Source organism: Sprattus sprattus (assembly GCF_963457725.1).
Source record: "Sprattus sprattus genome assembly, chromosome: 15".
NCBI lineage: Eukaryota > Metazoa > Chordata > Actinopteri > Clupeiformes > Clupeidae > Sprattus > Sprattus sprattus.
The window spans coordinates 26,146,783-26,165,707 of NC_137913.1; the positions used below are offsets into that span (position 1 = coordinate 26,146,783).

General features: G+C 42.8%; 1 protein-coding gene across 1 annotated transcript in view; it reads right to left on the reverse strand.

Annotated features, from left to right (window-relative positions):
- arid3c (AT rich interactive domain 3C (BRIGHT-like)) overlaps positions 1 to 18,925 on the reverse strand; it is a 65,280-nt gene that overhangs the window by 5,633 nt on the left and 40,722 nt on the right. The window contains exons 4-7 of the mRNA XM_080852897.1: positions 16,489 to 16,561; positions 2,585 to 2,768; positions 1,606 to 1,850; positions 266 to 598 (exon numbers count right to left, since the gene is read on the reverse strand). Coding sequence (XP_080709023.1) covers positions 266 to 598; positions 1,606 to 1,850; positions 2,585 to 2,768; positions 16,489 to 16,561 — 835 coding nt within the window. The remainder of the gene's footprint in view (positions 1 to 265; positions 599 to 1,605; positions 1,851 to 2,584; positions 2,769 to 16,488; positions 16,562 to 18,925) is intronic.

Here is an 18,925-nt window from a genome sequence, read left to right on the forward strand (position 1 = left end):
CGGTACATTCCCTTTGGTTGTAGAAATTGTTCTAATAATACATCAAATCAAATTGATGAAATACGTAATTAATGTATTATCCATAAAGTATATAACTCTAACGTATTATATTACTCTAATGTATATATATATATATATAACAAATTACCAGCTTTAACAACACGCATATTGTGCATATGGAGTAGTAGTGTAGTAGTGATACTATATGAAAGAAGTTCCCGTAGAGGAGCCGCACAGAGCGGGTCTCCCCTCCCCTTGGCCTCACCTCTGTTGTTGAGCTTGATGTTCATGGGCAGCTGTGAGGCCATGGCCAGCAGGTTCTGCTGCAGCGCGTGCTGCATGAGGCGCTGCTGCTCCTCGGCCATCAGCATCATCCTCTTCTCCGGCGGCTCGCCGGACTCCAGCTTCTCCCGCAGCTGCTCCAGCGCGGCCGCCTGCATCATTTGGGCCGCCTGCGCTGCCGTTGCCTGTGCCTGGGCCACCTGGGCCGCAGCGGCCGTCTGGGCGGCCATGGCCTGGGCAGCCGCCCCGTGGTGACCAGCCAGAGACGCATTGATGCCCACCCGGCTGCTCAGACAGCTGGACAGCATGGAGTCCTCTGTGAGGAGACACAGGAGGAGGAGGAGGAGGAGGAGGAAGAGGAGAGATGGAGTTAGGTGGTATTTTTGCTAATGGTTATTGTTGTCTTGAAACAAACAGGGAATGGCAGCACACCAAAAAAAAATATGAACTAGCTGGTTAAAGAAAAGTTTAACCAAAATGATGTCAACAGTGCAGTTACTTGATTTAATAGTGTTTTTAATGTCTGATATAGTGCATTGCTTTCTTTTGGGCGTTTGGGGAAGGAGAGATTGGAAATTACCGTTAAAGTGATGCGTAAATACCCTCCTTTTAAACTTCTAAAAATTTGAATTAATTGTTTCAATTTTAGTTCATTGTTCTCTACCAGTGCTGCTTTCAAAACTCATTGTTGTGCCTGTATTTCATACTCTGCCAAGGTATTTCATTCCATGCTGCCTGCCTTAACAGAAGAAGAACACACGGCCTTGAGGGAGGCCATTTAAGGACCAAATAAGAAGTCCGCTGCCATCAAAGAATCTGTTTTTCCTCATGGACGTATTATTTCTTAGTGAGACGTCCCAGGCTCTTTGTGTTGCATTCCTCCCTTAGATATGATAAGGAAACTGGCAGGGGTGGCTTTGAGGAAGTCCTGCAAGATGTTTCCTCTCTGCAGCAGAGTAGTGTTGACCATGCTGCCCACACACTTCAGTGCCAGAATTGAGAAGAGAGGGGGCAGAGCTATTGTGCAACAACACCGACTGCTTTTTTTATGCTGATGGCACTTGTATCCTCTTCCTGACACTGCAGTAATATAACTGCATTATAGCTCTGAGATAAAACATTTTCCCAAAGAAATGGTCGTCTTGAATCTATACTGCAGAGAAATAAAACATGTAGACGAGTCAAATTGATACTGCACTGACAAATAAAGAGTTGCCTTATAGTGGTCTTCTCATCCTATTACTTTGGATTTGCAAGAAGTATAACGATACAGAGCGCTGCAATATAAAACGTAGGTGTGTGGCAATACAGGCTTTATCTCACCTTTTTTGATGGCCTGGCCATGAGAGAGGTGGCCTCCGTTGCTGGTGTGCATGGCGATGTGGGGCATCTGGAGCTTGGGTGAAGACATGAGGGTGGGGGTGCCCACGGGCGAGTAGTTGAAGAGGGCTGAGCCGTAGCTCTGCCGACGGCCCTCACGACGGTTGCTGTCGATAGCTGCCTGGAGCTCCCCGGGGGAGCTGAGACCCCGCTTTTCACATTCGTAGGGATAGAGGTACTTCATATACCTGCGGAAAACACACACACACACACACAGAATGTACAGTGTAGCCTCTCAAACTGCATCCTGCATGTTTTAGATCTAACAGCAGTTAGCATAGTCCGTCTTTAAAAGGTATTTTTAACCAATATACTGTATCTCCTCCATATTCTTTGTTTCACATTATTTAACCCTTAATTAACAACTTTCTATTACTCCAGTCATACTGCAAAGTGTTTTTGACAGCAAGAAAATAGAAAAAAACAAAGAACAAATGAGAATATATAAATTGGGGGTTGCACAATTGCCTCAAATGATGGTCTTAAGAGCAAGCCTGTGCAAACAGGCTTAAATCCCCTCTGCACACATTAGGCCATTGCACGCTATCACTCCCAACCCCATAATTACCATGCATCCCTCAACTAAGACTGACCGCCATGTAAGCACTACTCTGATAGCAAAATAATGTTTATGTGTTCAGTGGGGTTGTGATACAAAAATAATGAGGTGTTTGTTAGGCAGAGCAGTAGTAGGCCTATAAAACGATGAGTTGAATTTGAATTTATCATTTATCATTCTTGTCTATGCTATATCTGTATGTATTTGATTTGACTATGGACCACCTGCCTGAAAGAAAGACGAAAACAAAAAAGAAGAAAACAAATCGGTTGAGAAAAAAAAGACACACAAAAAAACTGCAGATTGCTCGTGTTCAGGCATGTCAGTGGAAACTCTGCCTCGGCACGTCATGTGTCTACTCACTGTGTTCTGAGTGTAAAAGCTGCACTGGTGATGGAGGTAGGAAGGTTGAGGCCCTTGGTGATCTCGCGCCATATTTTCTTATTGATGACTTCCACTAAGCCGCCTTTTTCTGTCACAAGCTTGTAGAGGGTATAGAGATCCAACACCTGCTTGGCCATGATAGGAATCCGATTCACTGGAGTCCCTGCAGACCAAAACACAATATCCACAATCAATGCCATTAGTTTCTCCCCATCGATGGGCCTCTCCTGCACTCATAAGGCCAATCTATCAGGAATAAGTAAAACATCCGAACACATCCTGCTTCGATCAAAACAAAAAATATTTTCACACACACACACACAGACTGCTATAAGATGGACTGCATCAGGACAAACATGGTAATTAGGTTTATGCTTTTTTTGTAGACAATGTGAAGCACTTTTTTCAGCTTGAAAATAAGATCAAGTTATGATTTTTGTATGAAGAAGGTAAAATGTTAATGCTATGAATTAGTGGTGTGGGCTTTTAATATCACCCTTCTTTATCACATACAGTATTTGTCAACAGTTCAATGTTAAACATTTTGTCATTGTAATTCTTAGACAAAAACAAATGAACTATAAAACAAGACAAAACAAAACACTGACAATAAGGGCCTGCTAAAGGCAATCCAACTGTGTTTAATTTTTTGGCATGCCTCTTAATTCACAGCACAAAAAGCCTGAGAAATGATTTGCCCTTGCGATTTAATGCGCGCCATAAAGTGCAAAGCGTCGGCCCTTTGTGAGACTCTGAGCAAGGCTGACCTCGAGATAATTAACCTGCATTTTGCTGATAGAGTTCCATTGTGCCCATCGGATTTACCATAATAGCAATCAATAGCCGTAGAAATATAGTGCAAACAACAGCAAGTGTGAGAGCATGCAGTGAAAGGAGGGAGAGGGCAGAGGAATCGTCCGAGACGGTAAAAACACATCAATTAAGTCCTGTAATTACGGCTTCATTCTGTCTCTCTGGCTTTGCAAACTAAGAGACACTATTAAAACAAAAGATTTATCCTCGTTATCCTTCAGCACAATGCTTGGCATTATATCTAAAGCAACGCCACAATCGATTGCTATTTCGAACTTCTGGCTAAACTGTCTATGTCACTTCTCACAGTGGCAATGTGGGGGAGGGGGAGACAGTGGATATAGGTCCCGTTCACACCTGGCAATAACATGCGTCTTGCGGAATCTGATCACAAGTGGACAGCTCTAAATAGAGGTGTGAATGCCCTTGAGGATGAGTTGAGGATGCATTGAGGATGCGTTAAGATCCGATCACTCGGACCAAATTTGGAGGTGGTCATGAACGCATATGAACACATTCTTTTAGCAGTGTGCAAGCGAATGTGTGGTAGGCCACATTGAAGGATCACCTACTCAACTGACGTCCTCTGGATAAGCAGAAGTACATACTCTAGGCTGGGTTTGTCCACCAGGTCTGAACGTTTCGAAAACCCCATAGAGATATATAACGAGTGTGTAAAAACTGATTTCAATAACCAATAACGCACTAAGTAGGTCTAAGTATGTCTGACAAGTGAACTCGACTCTGGTTGTACTTCTGGCAAACATCAAGATTTTACAAAGCCATTAGAACGTTTTAGTTAAAATTAGTGATAATGAGCATCTCCCCAAACACTATGCAGCTTATAATGCCCGATTACTCAATTTAATATTAACAATAACAAGATAGCGTTAGCTATCCAATCACTGGAAAAAACCCTGCTCTCTTCCCTATTACTCATTCACAAGTCACTGCTTTATCAGGTACTGCTGCCGTTTTTCTCCTGTAATTTGCAGTTGTCCAGAGGGCAAAAAAAACATGGCAAAAAATCCAGTAGATTTCAAATATGTTCTCTTATATCTGGGAGATATTAATGTTGAGTCTAAGCGGTTCTCGTTTCATCTGACTAAATTGGGCTCAGGGTGTGTGCTTTCTTCCCAGCGTTTAGTCAATCTTTAGGTTTCATTGTTTTGTTAATATGCATGGCAGATACTAGAGATATTTTCCACATCATAATGAAAATGATTTGAGTTTTTTTTTTTTTTTTTTAAGAGTTGGGGTTCAGTGAATGAAATGGGGGGCCCCCTCATGCATTTGGTCTTTGAGAATGGTGTACGATGTTCGTGTTTATTTGCATATAGAGCAGGGAGGTGACATCCGATCACAAGTGGACACTTGAGACGCATTTAGGGACACATGTTAATGTCAGGTGTGAACAGGGTATTAGTTTCAGAGGGCCGGTTAAAAGTTAGCTCTGGTGGAGATGGCTGACATGCTCTCTTAACCAGGAGGAGTGAACACTGAATGATAAACAGCTGTAAGTGTCTCACCCAGTGCTGGGGCTGGATATTAACTGTCTGATTAACAGAGTGAATTCTTGGGAGAGATTTGAGCCGTGCCACACATACAATAATGAATCACCTCAACTCCTGCTACTGATTTCACAGAGGTACCCTCTGAGAACAGATTGGGAAGATTTCCAAAGTGGACAGCGAGAGACATGAGATTTTCTCACATTACACAAATGGTTTTCATTTATTATTATGCATATGTTCAGATAATCTGATTCTAATTAGTGTTATGCAGTGGAGGGAATGTGTTTTTTGTTCACTGACAGATATAAATGTAGGGGCAGTCAGGGGAGAAGGAGAGGGCTTTTTGGTTGCCTAATTGATCATATTGGTTCCTAACGTTAATTAGATTCCTTTCTAATATAAGGGGCAACTGAATTTAGAAGCAAAGCTGACGATTCCTTGCCTGTACCTCTCCTGAAACCACTTTTGCAACAGTTCTCTTCATAATGTGCGGCCCGAGGAGTTGATCTTTAAAACAATTATTTATCCACATACACAAAGGCTAACTAAACGAGTTTAGGGCAATAAATAACAGAATGCTCCCCGAAAGCCTTTGTCCGGCAGAATCTAAACCTGAACGAGGCTCTTTTAAAAAAGAGATTTATGTGCTTTCAATACCTGAGGTGATATATTTGTCTCTGCGATTCTCTGAAAGAGATATACGGAATAAAGGGGGCCACAGCCTTTTGTCAGCAGAAACAATCTGATCAGTCCATGGATCATTATGACAATGAGGGATTACGGATAGTGGGGCAAAAAAAACACGTTCCACCAATCGCGGCGGCCATTGTCTGGCTAATCGCTCACGCGCTAAAAATGTGTAATTGAGGCATTGAAGGGGAGGTAGGGGGGTAGAGGGTTGTGGAGGCCCGGTGATCGGTGGAGCGGGTACCTGCTCGCTTGGCTTGGCCGCTGATGCATCCTGTTCTCTATGCCTCATTCAGGTAAATGTAATGAGAATCGCTCTCCTCGTTTGCTCTGTCTTTCAAAGCATGAAATGAAGGAGCAATCTGACAGTGCAGCAGAAAATCCAGCTTGATCTGCATGAGTTGAAAAAACTTCTAATTGAACTCCTACTGGAAAGCAACAAGCTGGAGTAAGTGCTCTCTAAAATGTCCCCGTTAGAGGAAGAAGTGTGCAAATACACACACACACACACACACACACACACACACACACACAAACACACACACACACAGACACACACACACACAAACACCACACACACACACACACACACACACAAACACACACACACACACCACACACACAAACACACACACACACACACCACACACACAAACACACAAACACACACACACACACCACCAACAAACAAACACCCTCATACCCACACACACACACACACACACACACACACACACACACACACACACACACACACACACACACACACACACACACACACACACACACACACACCACAAACAAACACATACACACACCACTCCATAGAAGTCTTGGAGGTCTGTGCATGTCCGGCTGAGCGACACAAAAGAAGTAAGACATCCTCCTCAAGGGGTGGCATGTGTCAAAAATAGACACATGGGAGTGAAAAACAACTAAATTAGGTGAAAACATCGAGGGCACACTTCCACACATTACTTGGGAACTTGATGAGATCTGCTTTAGTGAACCCTGCCCTCCAACTGGGGCAAATAGGCCATCAAAACAAGTGCATTTGATGTTTAAATAACAAAATATTTTCATGTTTGAATCACCACATCCTGGGTACACAGTGTGGATTTTTTTTTCAATCTTGTGTGTCAGAGTTTAGCGGGGGAGTTCAAGGCTGGGAGGGAAATTCAGTGAAGTCTGTAACTGGCACCAATGGCTTCCTGTAAATTTAGTGAAGTTGCGATCGAAGGCCCTCTCCTTCTTTAGAGCCACTTCTCGTGACACCCTTTATCCACCCGATAAGTATTCCTGCTAATTATGCTGAAACAAAAGCGGACTTTTTCACAGAAAGTGCTGAGGTGGGTCTGGACAGCGATCAATTGGAACCCTCCGTGTGTTGGAAATGATGAATCAAACTGGATATTTGTCTGCGCACAATGGATAATAACACCGCCATTGTCCTGGCGGCAGGAAATCAGAACTTTGAAATGGGACCTGTCACTCGCCCACACAAAGCTACGTTGTTAGCATGACTGTCAAGCCTATTTCCCCCCTCCGCTCTCTGTCAATGCTCATTTTCAAGATAGAGTTCGATGTGGCAGCTTTTCCTGCCCCAACACTTTGTGGAAGTGACTATTAGTGGGTGGCCTCTTTTTGGTTTCTATTAAAAACCACAAAATCAGAAAAGAAAACATAAAAACATGTTCCCTCTTCAGCCTATTGTGACATACAATGCAGCACAGAACCTAAATACACGAGTCACATGACACCACATGATAGGCACACTCATTGGGACTGGTTATAATTATCTCCGGGGCCAGTGGACAGTGGGATAGAGCACATCTCACCCTGGCTCAAGACTTTGGCTCATGTATTAATCAACTCTGCACTACTGTGAGAATGTGCCATCCCATTTGCCAGTTTAACTCTTTGTAGAACTATATCTGTGATTTATAATGTATTCCTTGTTCCTTGTTTTTGTATTTTTTGATTGCACTAGTTCAGCACTACCATGATAAATAGCCATCTGTGTATCCCCTTTTAAGTCATAGCAAGACTTAGCTTTAATAATGAATAACCTCTTCTCATGTGTTGGTGTGTTCACTGTAGCGAGTCTTTCCAATTCTTCAAGAGAAAGAAAAAAAATCCACAACTTGATTTTACGTAAAAGAGATCCAGCCATCTCTGGGCACACTATGAACCCTGTGACAGACGATGGCCACTTGGCAGCGTATGATTGATGATGGCAGGGGCCATCGAAGGGATCGAGGGGGGGGGGGGGGGGGGCGGGGTCACTGACCTCCAGGCTCAGGCTAGGTCTTTAGGGATGGCCGTCGCAGGAACAAATTCACTTTCAAGCCCAATACAGCTGGGAAGAAAAACTACTGAACGTACCGAATTAGTTTCAATAACTGTCAAGCTCAAGATGAATAAGAGGGGATTCGTGAATACAAATTCATTTAAGAATGTAGTCGGCATTTAACTCTCCGCTAACTGTTGGGGTAACGGTTAATGAGGTGAGCGGTGTTTATGTTGGGGACAGCTGAAGTTAGCATTTCTTGTTGTCGAGCATGCCGTGCCTTTATGTCTTTCATAACTGAACATTTTTCAAAAATAGAGTAAGTAAGTAAGACTTTATTTATATGTGTAATTTATAGAGTGCTAGTGTGGAAACTATTTTATAAGTAGTATCCTATCAGATAACTACGGAGAAGGGGGTCATTTGATCCACTGGGTGTCCCAGGCACACGGAACATCTGCTCAGCCTCGTTACTGCACTGGCTGCTGGTCACACAGATAACTCCCTTACTTCATTAGGTGATTCACCACTGGAATCATATGGATGGTATTTGGTGATCTGGACAATAAAGCCTCTGTGTGTATGTGTGTGTGTTTGTGTGTGTGAGTGTGTGTGTTTGTGTGTGTGAGTGTGTGTGTGAGTGTGTGTGTGTGTTTGTGTGTGTGTGTGTGTGTGAGTGTGTGTGTGTGTGTGTGTGTGTGTGTGTGTGTGTGTGTGTGTGTGTGTGTGTGTGTGTGTGTGTGTGTGTGTGTGTGTGTGTGTGTGTGTGTGTGTTTGAGGAACACAAAAATAGGTATATGTGTATAGGGGACGGCGTGTATGTTATAGTGTTTGTACATGCATGAGTAAATATGTGTGTGAGTGTACGATTGGGATGTGGGAAATCTTTCAACGTTGCACTCTGTTTTAACGATAGTCCATCTCATTTGGCAAACAAAAAAATGACTCGTAATACATCATACTGCAGATAGCACTGAGGGTATGGATCTATGCCAAAACAGGATGTTAACAAGATGTACTTGTCACAACTCCATTACTGCTCTAGTCAATGTGAGGACACAGAGAAAGAGAGTGAGACAAAGAGATTAGAGACACACAGAAGTGGTTTTTAGTCCCCTGCAAATTCATCTGGATTCTCTAAAAATATTCAGACAAAAAAAGGTACTCTTTTCACTAACATTCACACACAATGATGTGGAAGTCACTGAGTGACAGCCAAAGTGTTCAATATGTGCTGAACTATGACATGACGGGCAGCTGGAACGTACAACCTCTTTAACCTCCTGTACTTTCATGCCCCATCTGCCGTAGGTTTTGATTGCTAGTTTTATTCCAATCACGTGCCCCAACAGAATTTGAGTGAGAGCGTGCTTGACAAGATAAGCTTTATCATGTAAGAGAGTAATACGTACTGCTTTTCAAAGACCTTATCAAATCATTCATCCATTAATTAATTTAATATGACACATTTATTATTTAACCATTTAGTTTGTCTCTGTCTGACAGATAATACATGACAAGCGCAATGACTCAGAAATAAGAAAAAGTAACCGAAACAAATGGCTGTATGTAATGAAATGTGAGTCTGTGTGTGTGTGTGTGTGTGTGTGTGTGTGTGTGTGTGTGTGTGTGTGTGTGTGTGTGTGATTGGGTAGCAATAGTGGGGGAGGGGAGGCTACGAATGATTATGTAGAATTTGTGTGGTAAAAAGATCTAACTTCCCTCCTCAATTTGCCCTAAAGGGACGGACCCAACTTCCTCCCACCGCACTGAAACTGGCCTGATAAGCCTCCTCAGGCCCATCACTGCCCTCCTGACGGACTGTCTGTCTGTCGGGATTATCTTGTTAATGACTCAGGTGTTGTAGGCCAAAGTTGACTGCTGTCAGTATCTTCTTCTCTACTAAGGGGGTGGGGGTGGGGGATGGGGGATGGTGCACCAGGTGTAATTGGAGCTGAATCTTTTTGCTCCCATGTCTGTTTGTAAATCTTTTAATAGCATTAGCCTGTCGAATCACTTTATAGTGGCGGCTCGAAGGCTCCTAGCAAAAACAACAGCTGAATTGAGTGCTGGCTCTGCGTTTTTCCCCCTGACATTAGATGATATGGTGACGAGCAAACCTGGTGCCCCTTCTCCTCCCCGACCTGACCCACCCCCCCCACCCACCTCCACCCCGGAATAGGTTAATGACTATGCAGACCATGCAGTGATAATGTGTGAGGAAATAAGAGCAGCCTGAAAATGAATAAGGCATGCTGAATTGATTTTTATTCTGACCTACATTCTCCACTGACACCCCTAAGCCCTTAAAATGATTTTTTACATTATTGACAGTAATGCGTTTTTAAATAAAGGTTAACTTTATGTAAAGCTGTCCACAACATGTGTTTAAAAACAGTGTTTTTACCATTTGCTATTTCAACGCTTCAAATTTGACCAGGGAGCTTCCTGTCTAAATGAAAATGTTATCTTAACTCACACACACAATTTGACATCCTGTGAAAACAAATACCAACTAAATGTGGCCTACGCAGCTTTCCTAAGCCAGCATGCACTCCTAGGATGAAAGATCCCACATTTACGCCTTGTAGAATCAACAGCCTTCTACTGGTCAGCGTACACAGCACATCTATTAATTTCACGTCTGAATGTTTGCTTGGCAGAGGCTCAGATTCCACTGTAACCAACACGGGTCCAGGTTATAAATAAGGAGGTATCTTTAATCAATGACCTTTAATCTGCTGGCTTAAAGCCCTATTTAGACTTACAACACCTGAGCAGTGGTAAGACGTTACGGGCAGTTTGAGGCAAGCTGCATGAAAGAAACTGACAGTCAACTCTTTATCTTACTGTTCCACAGGCAAGGTTAAGATAGCTTCTGAACACTTACATTGATATACTATACTTCCTATTTGGCAGAGGGAAATACAAACCAAATCCTCCACTCACTAGGTCAACCTTTATGGCAATTTATTCAAATCCTTTATGATAATGCCCTACAGTCAAAAAGTGGTCAAAAGACTAAATTCCATTTCTTGTTTCTCTGTCTCAACTCATTAAACGATGACGATGTAAAAACGTACTCTAGCTGTTACTAAGACCACTTCATTCCTCACATTGTTATACCCTTGTACACTATAGAGAGGAACCTAACATGACACATTTAGTGATATAAGGTGGAGGTCTCAGTGGAATTCTCTGTCCAACTTGCCTTTTTGCTTTTCTACAACAACTGTCACAAAAGCGTTCTGTTGGGGGTCACCGTAAATTTGCTGATCTGAAAACTAGTAGCGTTCACGCAGGCTTTGTCACATCACCTGTCACTGTCAACATGCAGTGCTGACACCGAAGTTATGTGTGCTTCAGTGAAATGAGGGCAGATTCTGCATGGACGAGAGGACGGGAGGAAGAGAGGACCGTGCGGCTTCCCAACGCAGGAGTCCCATGGTAAGAATGTGAAAAAAGGCAACATTAAAGAAGAAAGGTCAGCTGCCATTGCCCAGTCTCAGAGCATTTGCTTAAGGTGATAGGGAGTTAATCGACAGAGAGCGTGAATAAGGGAGATAGAGCGATATAGTGAGAGAGAGAGAGAGAGAGGAGCTAGAGAAGTATAGAGAGAGATAGAGAGGGGGAGAGAAGGCAATTGTCATATTGATTGAGTAACAGCATGGTGTAGCTATCAATCAAAAAAGAGAGCCAATGAACAATGGATTTTAATTCTGACTAATACGATGATGACTGTCATGACTGACATGTTATGCATTGCTCACACCACAAATGGCCCACGGGAAGGGACTCAGTCATGCAAATGTGCTGGTGAATCACCTGTTATAAAAAAGGACAGTGGTGATGGCCACAGGGTTTCTAACTGTAGTCTTCATCGGGGAATCACTGGCAGGGGATAATAATGAACTCAGTTGCTCAAACAAGCTTACAAGGTATTCATACACACACACACACACACACAGACATCCTGGCAGACCGACTCTCACACACACACACACACTGTGATTGTGTGTCAGAGCATTTTGCCACTTATAAATATAACACAGCGTCTAAACTCAAAACAGACATTTATCTTCTGCTTTGATCTCTGTAGCTCAGTTCATTGCAGAGCTACAAATAATGATTTCCCCATAGACCACCCTTATTGTATACTTTGCTCACACAAAAGACTGAATAGCTAGTAATGACTTAAATATGGTCATGAATAATGCGTGTAAGTGTGGAAAAAACATGACCTAACAATAAGGTCCATATCTCGGCGGTTAAGCAAGCATAGTATTTATAATTCTGAGGAAAAGGGATCTGGGACAGATGATCTACAGGTCAGTGTTTTGTTGGTGCATGCACAGGCTTATGGAATTTAAATGGCCATTGCCTCCAGGATCTGGACAGAATGCCATTCTCCTTACGCATCAGTGAAAAGGCATTACTTTTGCTTACATGTTTTACAATTCATTCAATATATTAAATTAACATATTTAATTCTATATATATTCCTGAAAAAAAAAGGTCACACAGATAAAATGTATCATGTGTCATTTGCACAAGTAATGCGTAACGCTATGTGCTTGTCATATAACTAACCCTAACTACATGTCCAACGAAAGCAACACCCCACGTGCAGATTACATTCAAATATTTGAAATAAAGTTGGGGCCTAAAGGGCACAGGTTCCCAAAAACAATAAACTGTAAGAAAACACCAGTACATCTATAGACCGAGCTGAGCATTGTTAGAATGGACAGATCATTCCAAGTGAATTTAAAGCCGCAGGCCGTGTGTAACAAGAGCTGCCGTCCAGCCAAATGAAACTTAACTATAGCACTGTCCACTTCATGGTGACACCACATGCCAAGGTGGTCCCCGGATCCTCTGCCGCACTATGGACGAGGTTCTGGTTTTTAATTACACTTATTCAGCGAATGCACCGACATGCTGAAATAAGCATTTAAGGCACGCGGTTGCCGGCTGAGATGACAGCCATGCTGTATTCATGCTTATTTATGCTGGGGCGTCATAGACACACAGGCTCCTCCTCAGGCCAGCTATGTGGAATCAGCCCACAATACCAACGTTCACCGTGATAAAACAGACACATATTCCTCTCATCAGAACTGTGACACAGTTGATAGGTATGCCGATGAGAGAGAGTTAAAGAATGAGGGAGAGAAGAGGTAGGGGCTGGGGTTGGGGGCAGAGAGAGCAAAAAAGACAGAGAGAGAAGGAGAATGAGAGATGAGTCACACTAACCTCGCCTTTTGGTCTCATTTTAGTCGCTAATAAATCATGGCCTTTTAAAAGCCAGCATTACCTGAACGGCATGCGACTTTAACACAGGGAGTGTTCCTATTTCCGAGGTGGCTGCTGGTCTACTACACTGAGCTGGAGGACAATGAGGCGTGACAGGAGACAAGCCCCTTCTGACTGGGCTTGCAGTGAAGCCTATGGAGAGGGAGGAGATGGGGTGACCCTCTGGTGGAAACAAAAAGTTGACTTAAGGATTCTGCGCAACTGGCTGAACACTATTACTCGGCCCCGACAGTGTGTGGCAGCCAGACAAGCCCAGACCCAGACAGGAGAGTCAGACATCACTGAACGATTTGTCCGTCTACTGAGTCACATTTCAATAACATTCTTAACTACACACTAAGCAAAACTAAACATACACTATGGCAAACCATAGATCCCAAAATCCAATGATAATAACATTGGGTAAATCCACTACTTCTACCAAAAAAGAAAACAATTTACATGGAAAACTCTACTGAATACTTTACTGAATGTGTGTCATAATAAAGTCACAAGTTGTGTGTGCTACTGACTCATACTTCAGTCTCATTAAAGCGACACAACTTTTATGTGCCTTGTGCTATCTGTATTAATCTGTCTCATGGAGGTCATAAATGTCTGGAGGTAAATACCGCATGGCAACAGAGAAATGACAGATACCAAACAGCCTTTGTGAGCATGTAGCTGCCTTGCACAAAAGGTCACCCGAGCTATGGGCTGAAACATCAAACTGTCAGACGGCGCATACATCCATCATTAGTGGATTAAATGTTAGCTTCAACCCACCCCCACTCCTGCTTTTCGTTATCCTCTCTGAGATAAGTAACTAATTCCTCACTGTATAACTGAGCGAGTTCCGTCACAGAAGTTGGGGGAGCAGGACTGGTGGAACATGTCCAAACTGATGCAAGAGACATGCAAGAGACATTTTTAGATTGTTTTCAGCAAATGGTGTGATTACACCTGAGGCCCTGTAAGTCAATTTGAATTCTGCCATGAGGTACGACATGAATGTCACCCACCTCCTTTAGTTTCTTTTATGAGGACAAGGAGACATCGAGTTAAACTAGTTGTGATTTGTTTAAGACTTTGCTTCTCCTAATTCAACAAGACAGACATATGATAGTTCACAATACTGCCTCCGGAACTAGCAATAGAAAACATACTTAAGCAACTGATGTTATCAGTTGAGATGCTTAAAGAAAAAAAAAAAAAGAAGAAGCAGCAGATACGGACATATTAGTTATGCTAATTACATTACGCAATTATACTTATAAAAAAAACCCACAGTGCTCCCAACAGAATAACAAAAACATGCCGCATGCTAGCCCTGCACTCTCAAAATAGTTTGCTCATTGTGTTCAAAGCTTTTATTTTCTTTCCTTTTTTTTGAAACTCACGGGGGTAGTTCACTTCCTTATATTATACAAGGCCTCACGAGCTGATCCGTTTCCCCAATAAAAAGCTGGAGCCCCAATACCCTCGTGCCCGTAGTGTGGGAAAGCATGGTGGTGATGCCCCTCACCACCCGGCGAGGCTGGAAAGTCATTACGGCACGGCACGGCCTGGCCTGACATAATTGCAGGATGTGGCCCTCCCCTCTGTGGCAGAGCCTCCCCCCAATACACACACACACACACACACACACACACACACACACACACACACACACACACACACACACACACACACACACACACACACACACACACACACACACACACACACACACACACACACACACACATACACACTACTGGCCCAGTGTTTTTCAGAACACAAACAGCAGACCTGATGTTTATCTGATAGTGTCAGGAGGAATCGTCTTCTCTCTCTCTCCCTCTCTCTCCCCCCCCCCTCTGTCTTTATTTCCCCCACCCCTCTCTCTTTGTGTCTCTCTTTCTTACTCTCTGTCTCTCCTCCGGAAAGAGAAGTGAGCTTATCAGTAAGATCAGTTTGAATCCTGAACTTCAAAACAGGCAAAGCAAACTAAAAACAACCTAAAACCTGATGACCCTTTTTTTTTTTTTAGATTTCAGGATGTCGCTCTTCAAGCAAAACAGAGCAATTCTATAATATACTTTGATACCCAGTGTCCATTTGTCCATTGGACCAGTGGTTTAATATTCAGAGTGATATTTCCCCAACAAATGTTAATTCAACTTTACAACAATTACAACTAAAGTTAGCTTATTGTCATATTGGCTGCAGTACTGAAGGAAAATATCCTGTGTGAATCCTGCTACACTTCATCACAGAACAACAGTCTGATTTGAAATACATTAAAGATAGATTTGTCAAAGCTAAAAATACCATTAAATACCATACCATATGAATACCATTAAAATGCTTGGAAATAAACAAGTACATATTTCCATGAACTAATGAGGCGACAATAAATGAGTGGATTGCTCAAATTTGATTGATATGAAAAGAGACGTGTAAAGTAGGTATGATTTATCGTTACATGTACAGCACACCCTATCAGAAACAACACAGGGCAGATAACAGAAAAGTACATGGAAAATATCCCACTCTATTAACTGAGCCTGTTCAAAGAATTCCCTCAGTGGTTAATTAGGTTTATCTTTGACTGATTAAGGCAGTTTATGGCAGCAAGCTCTAGAAATGAAACATAGATCTATTGACTAGCTAAGTCATCAATGTTTACAGTCAATTCAAAATCCACTGTTCAGCCTCCATTCAGCTGACTGGCTCCTTCATCAGACATCGATTTTATTTGATTTATTATGCATTATTTCATTGAGTTTCATTCAGATTTAAGGAAAACATATGCTTGACGAATGAGTCTGATACTATCTACTCTCAGCTCAAAGTTTTACCAGAGTGGGCAAGTCAAATTTACCCTGACACACCAGTATTTACCATACCAGTAGCTTGAACGGTGCATGTAATCACATGTAAAGAACACCAGGTCACAGTCCTGCACATACCTTATGCAACACATGTACCAGATAGCTTATGACTGTGACCCAGACCTGGGCCACACCTGGGCCAGAGCTGGGCCAGAGCTGCTGTAGATCAGGCACATCTGTGCCAAATCAGGGTCATATACATTCCTGAGTCAGCTGTCAGCAGGCATATGTGTTGCATGTGTGTGTGTGTGTGTGTTTGTGTGTGTGTGTGTGTGTGTGTGTGTGTGTGTGTGTGTGTGTGTGTGTGTGTGTGTGTGTGTGTGTGTGTGTGTGTGTGTGTGTGTGTGTGAGTATGTGAGTATGTGTGAGGGAACAATCTTTCAGAACTAGCCAACACACAAAACTCACCTCTTTTCTGCATAAAACTGAAGAGGTCGTCGAGAAACTCTTTTCTCTTCACGTCGTCATCCAGTTCGTAAAGCTGTGGGAGAAAGAGGAACAGTGGTTTGAACAGTGGCCTGCAAGCACTGGTCTGTGTCAAGTAAACTGCAAGCATGGAAAGAAATTGCAGGTCGTGGTCAAAGGAAAATCATTCTGCAAATGTTCCCTTCCACATCATTCACAGAATACAATTTAGAAGACATGAAAGCACACACACAGTATCATTCCATATAGACTTTCTCGAAAGGAAGGATTATAAATCAACAGAAGGTAAAGTCCCACCTGATAACAACAAATTATTTCATAGTGGACTATATCTATAAAATTTGAGCAATTCACTCATATATATATGTATATATATATGAGTGAATTGCTCAAATTATATATATATATATATATATATATATATATATATATATATATATATATATATATATATATATATATATAAAAATTGCAAACTGCAGTTTTTCGATTTTTCAAAAGGTTTTTCTATTGAAAGCCTCAAATTAATTTGAAGCCCCTTTCTAGTAAAGTAGCGCTTAATGTTATCAATAAGTCCATCCATTCCTGCTTTTGTATCAGGACGTGTACAATGCTGCATGCATCTTAAAGCCGCTTCTCGCTCTTTTTTTTTCTGCCTTATTGGCTTTTCCATTATGTTCCTATTCCCACTCTATTCAGCAAGTGGATGTGGAGTCAAAGAGCCTTTTAAGAGCAGTTCCTCCGAGAAAAGGTTGCAACCTGATGGCAATATGTTACCCAACCTTCACTCTCAATAAGTCGCTGGCCATGTTAACGGCCGGGGCAGAGATCGATACAGGAAGACAGAAGAATGACCTTTTGAAACAGCGGGGGCACGGCGAACGAGACCCCAGAGATAATAACTGATCATTTAGGGGGTGTATTAGTTGTCACCAATATTAAAGGACAAATCCAATCAATGGCCAGGGCAGAGAGTGTCGGTGTGAGGAGCGGCGCGATACACAACTGCCTATCACGCGGTAAAGCTCGGCAGAGAGGAGCTCAGCACTGAAGGCGACGTGCCTTTGTAAAGATCTCTCAATTGACCCGGCCAGAGAATGGGAGAATGATAAAGGAGTGACAAAGGTTTCATGTTGCAAGAGCCCAGAGATCCTAAAAGTGCACTTCAGTTCACTGCTCTCCACAGGAGAATGCAGGTGGACATCAATACATTTTCTTTTTTTTCACCCTGAAAGAAATAAGCATGTATAGGTTATCGTGTCCATCCAGTTGTTTTTTTAACTTGTGTTGGTGTTTCACCTTGTAGACTGTGGCAATGCAAAACAAACTGTGTTGGCTGGCACACTAGACATTTAACCAGATTATCCTGTTTTCTGTGTCTCAGGAAAAATGTCAGAGGTCATTTCGAGCAAACTGACATGAAGAGTTGTATGCCCCTCTCTTGCCTACAGATCAGCACAACAAACACGCCAGCCATGCAAAACTCTGAGACATCATCATGAGAGGCCATCGTCCTGCCAGCCCATATTTACAGAGCGCTGTAAGAGTCTCCTTAGAGCTGGAGTAATGGAGCATCCAGAGAAACAGGAGCATGAGGGTAGGCACTCAGAGCGCTCCACTCTACGGAAGATGACGGCCAGGAATAACGGACATGACCCTACAATCTATACCTTACACCTTTGCACCATTAGGACCACTACATCCTCATGTATTATTTACAGAGGGAAGACGTATGTGGAAAATACATTATCCTGTCCAGCTCTCTGTATGCCTCTGGCTTCGTCGGACAAAATCCGCGGACAAAAAAAAAAAATCAAACATTGATTTGAAACGTAAACATAAGCTTAAAGTGAGATAAATAATGAATAATTAATTTCCATTGATTGATTGATCAATTGATCGATGTATTGATTGAGGAAGGAAGAGATGAACAGCATGGGGGGAGAGAGAGGAAACAAACCAATGAAAACCTGCCAAAGAGCATGTTCCATACCACAACTCTCAGCACACAATGTCACAAAGTCATTGCCTGCTGAGGGGAAGAGGGAAACTTAAGGGCTTCTGATAGGCCCGGCTTACTTACAGCCACACATCAAAACATCGCTTCAGGGGAGGCTACCCGGAGCGCAAGCTGACCTAGGCCTCTCTCCTTCAGTGACTCCAAGCCCCGGTGAACGAGCGCTTTGGCTACGGGGCTTCTAAATAATTCCTGCCTGCCTTGAATGACACAGGCTGCTCACGGTGAAAAACTCCCTAGTCTCTGTTTCAGTCTCTGTGTCCGCATTGTGCCCTGACTGTGTCTGTGTCGTGCCCTGACTCGACCCAGGCTGGGCTGGAGTTTGTACGTGTATGTGCAGGCGCAAGATGAGAGAGACAAAGAGGGAAATAGAGAGAGAGGGGGGGAAGTAGCAGAGGCTCA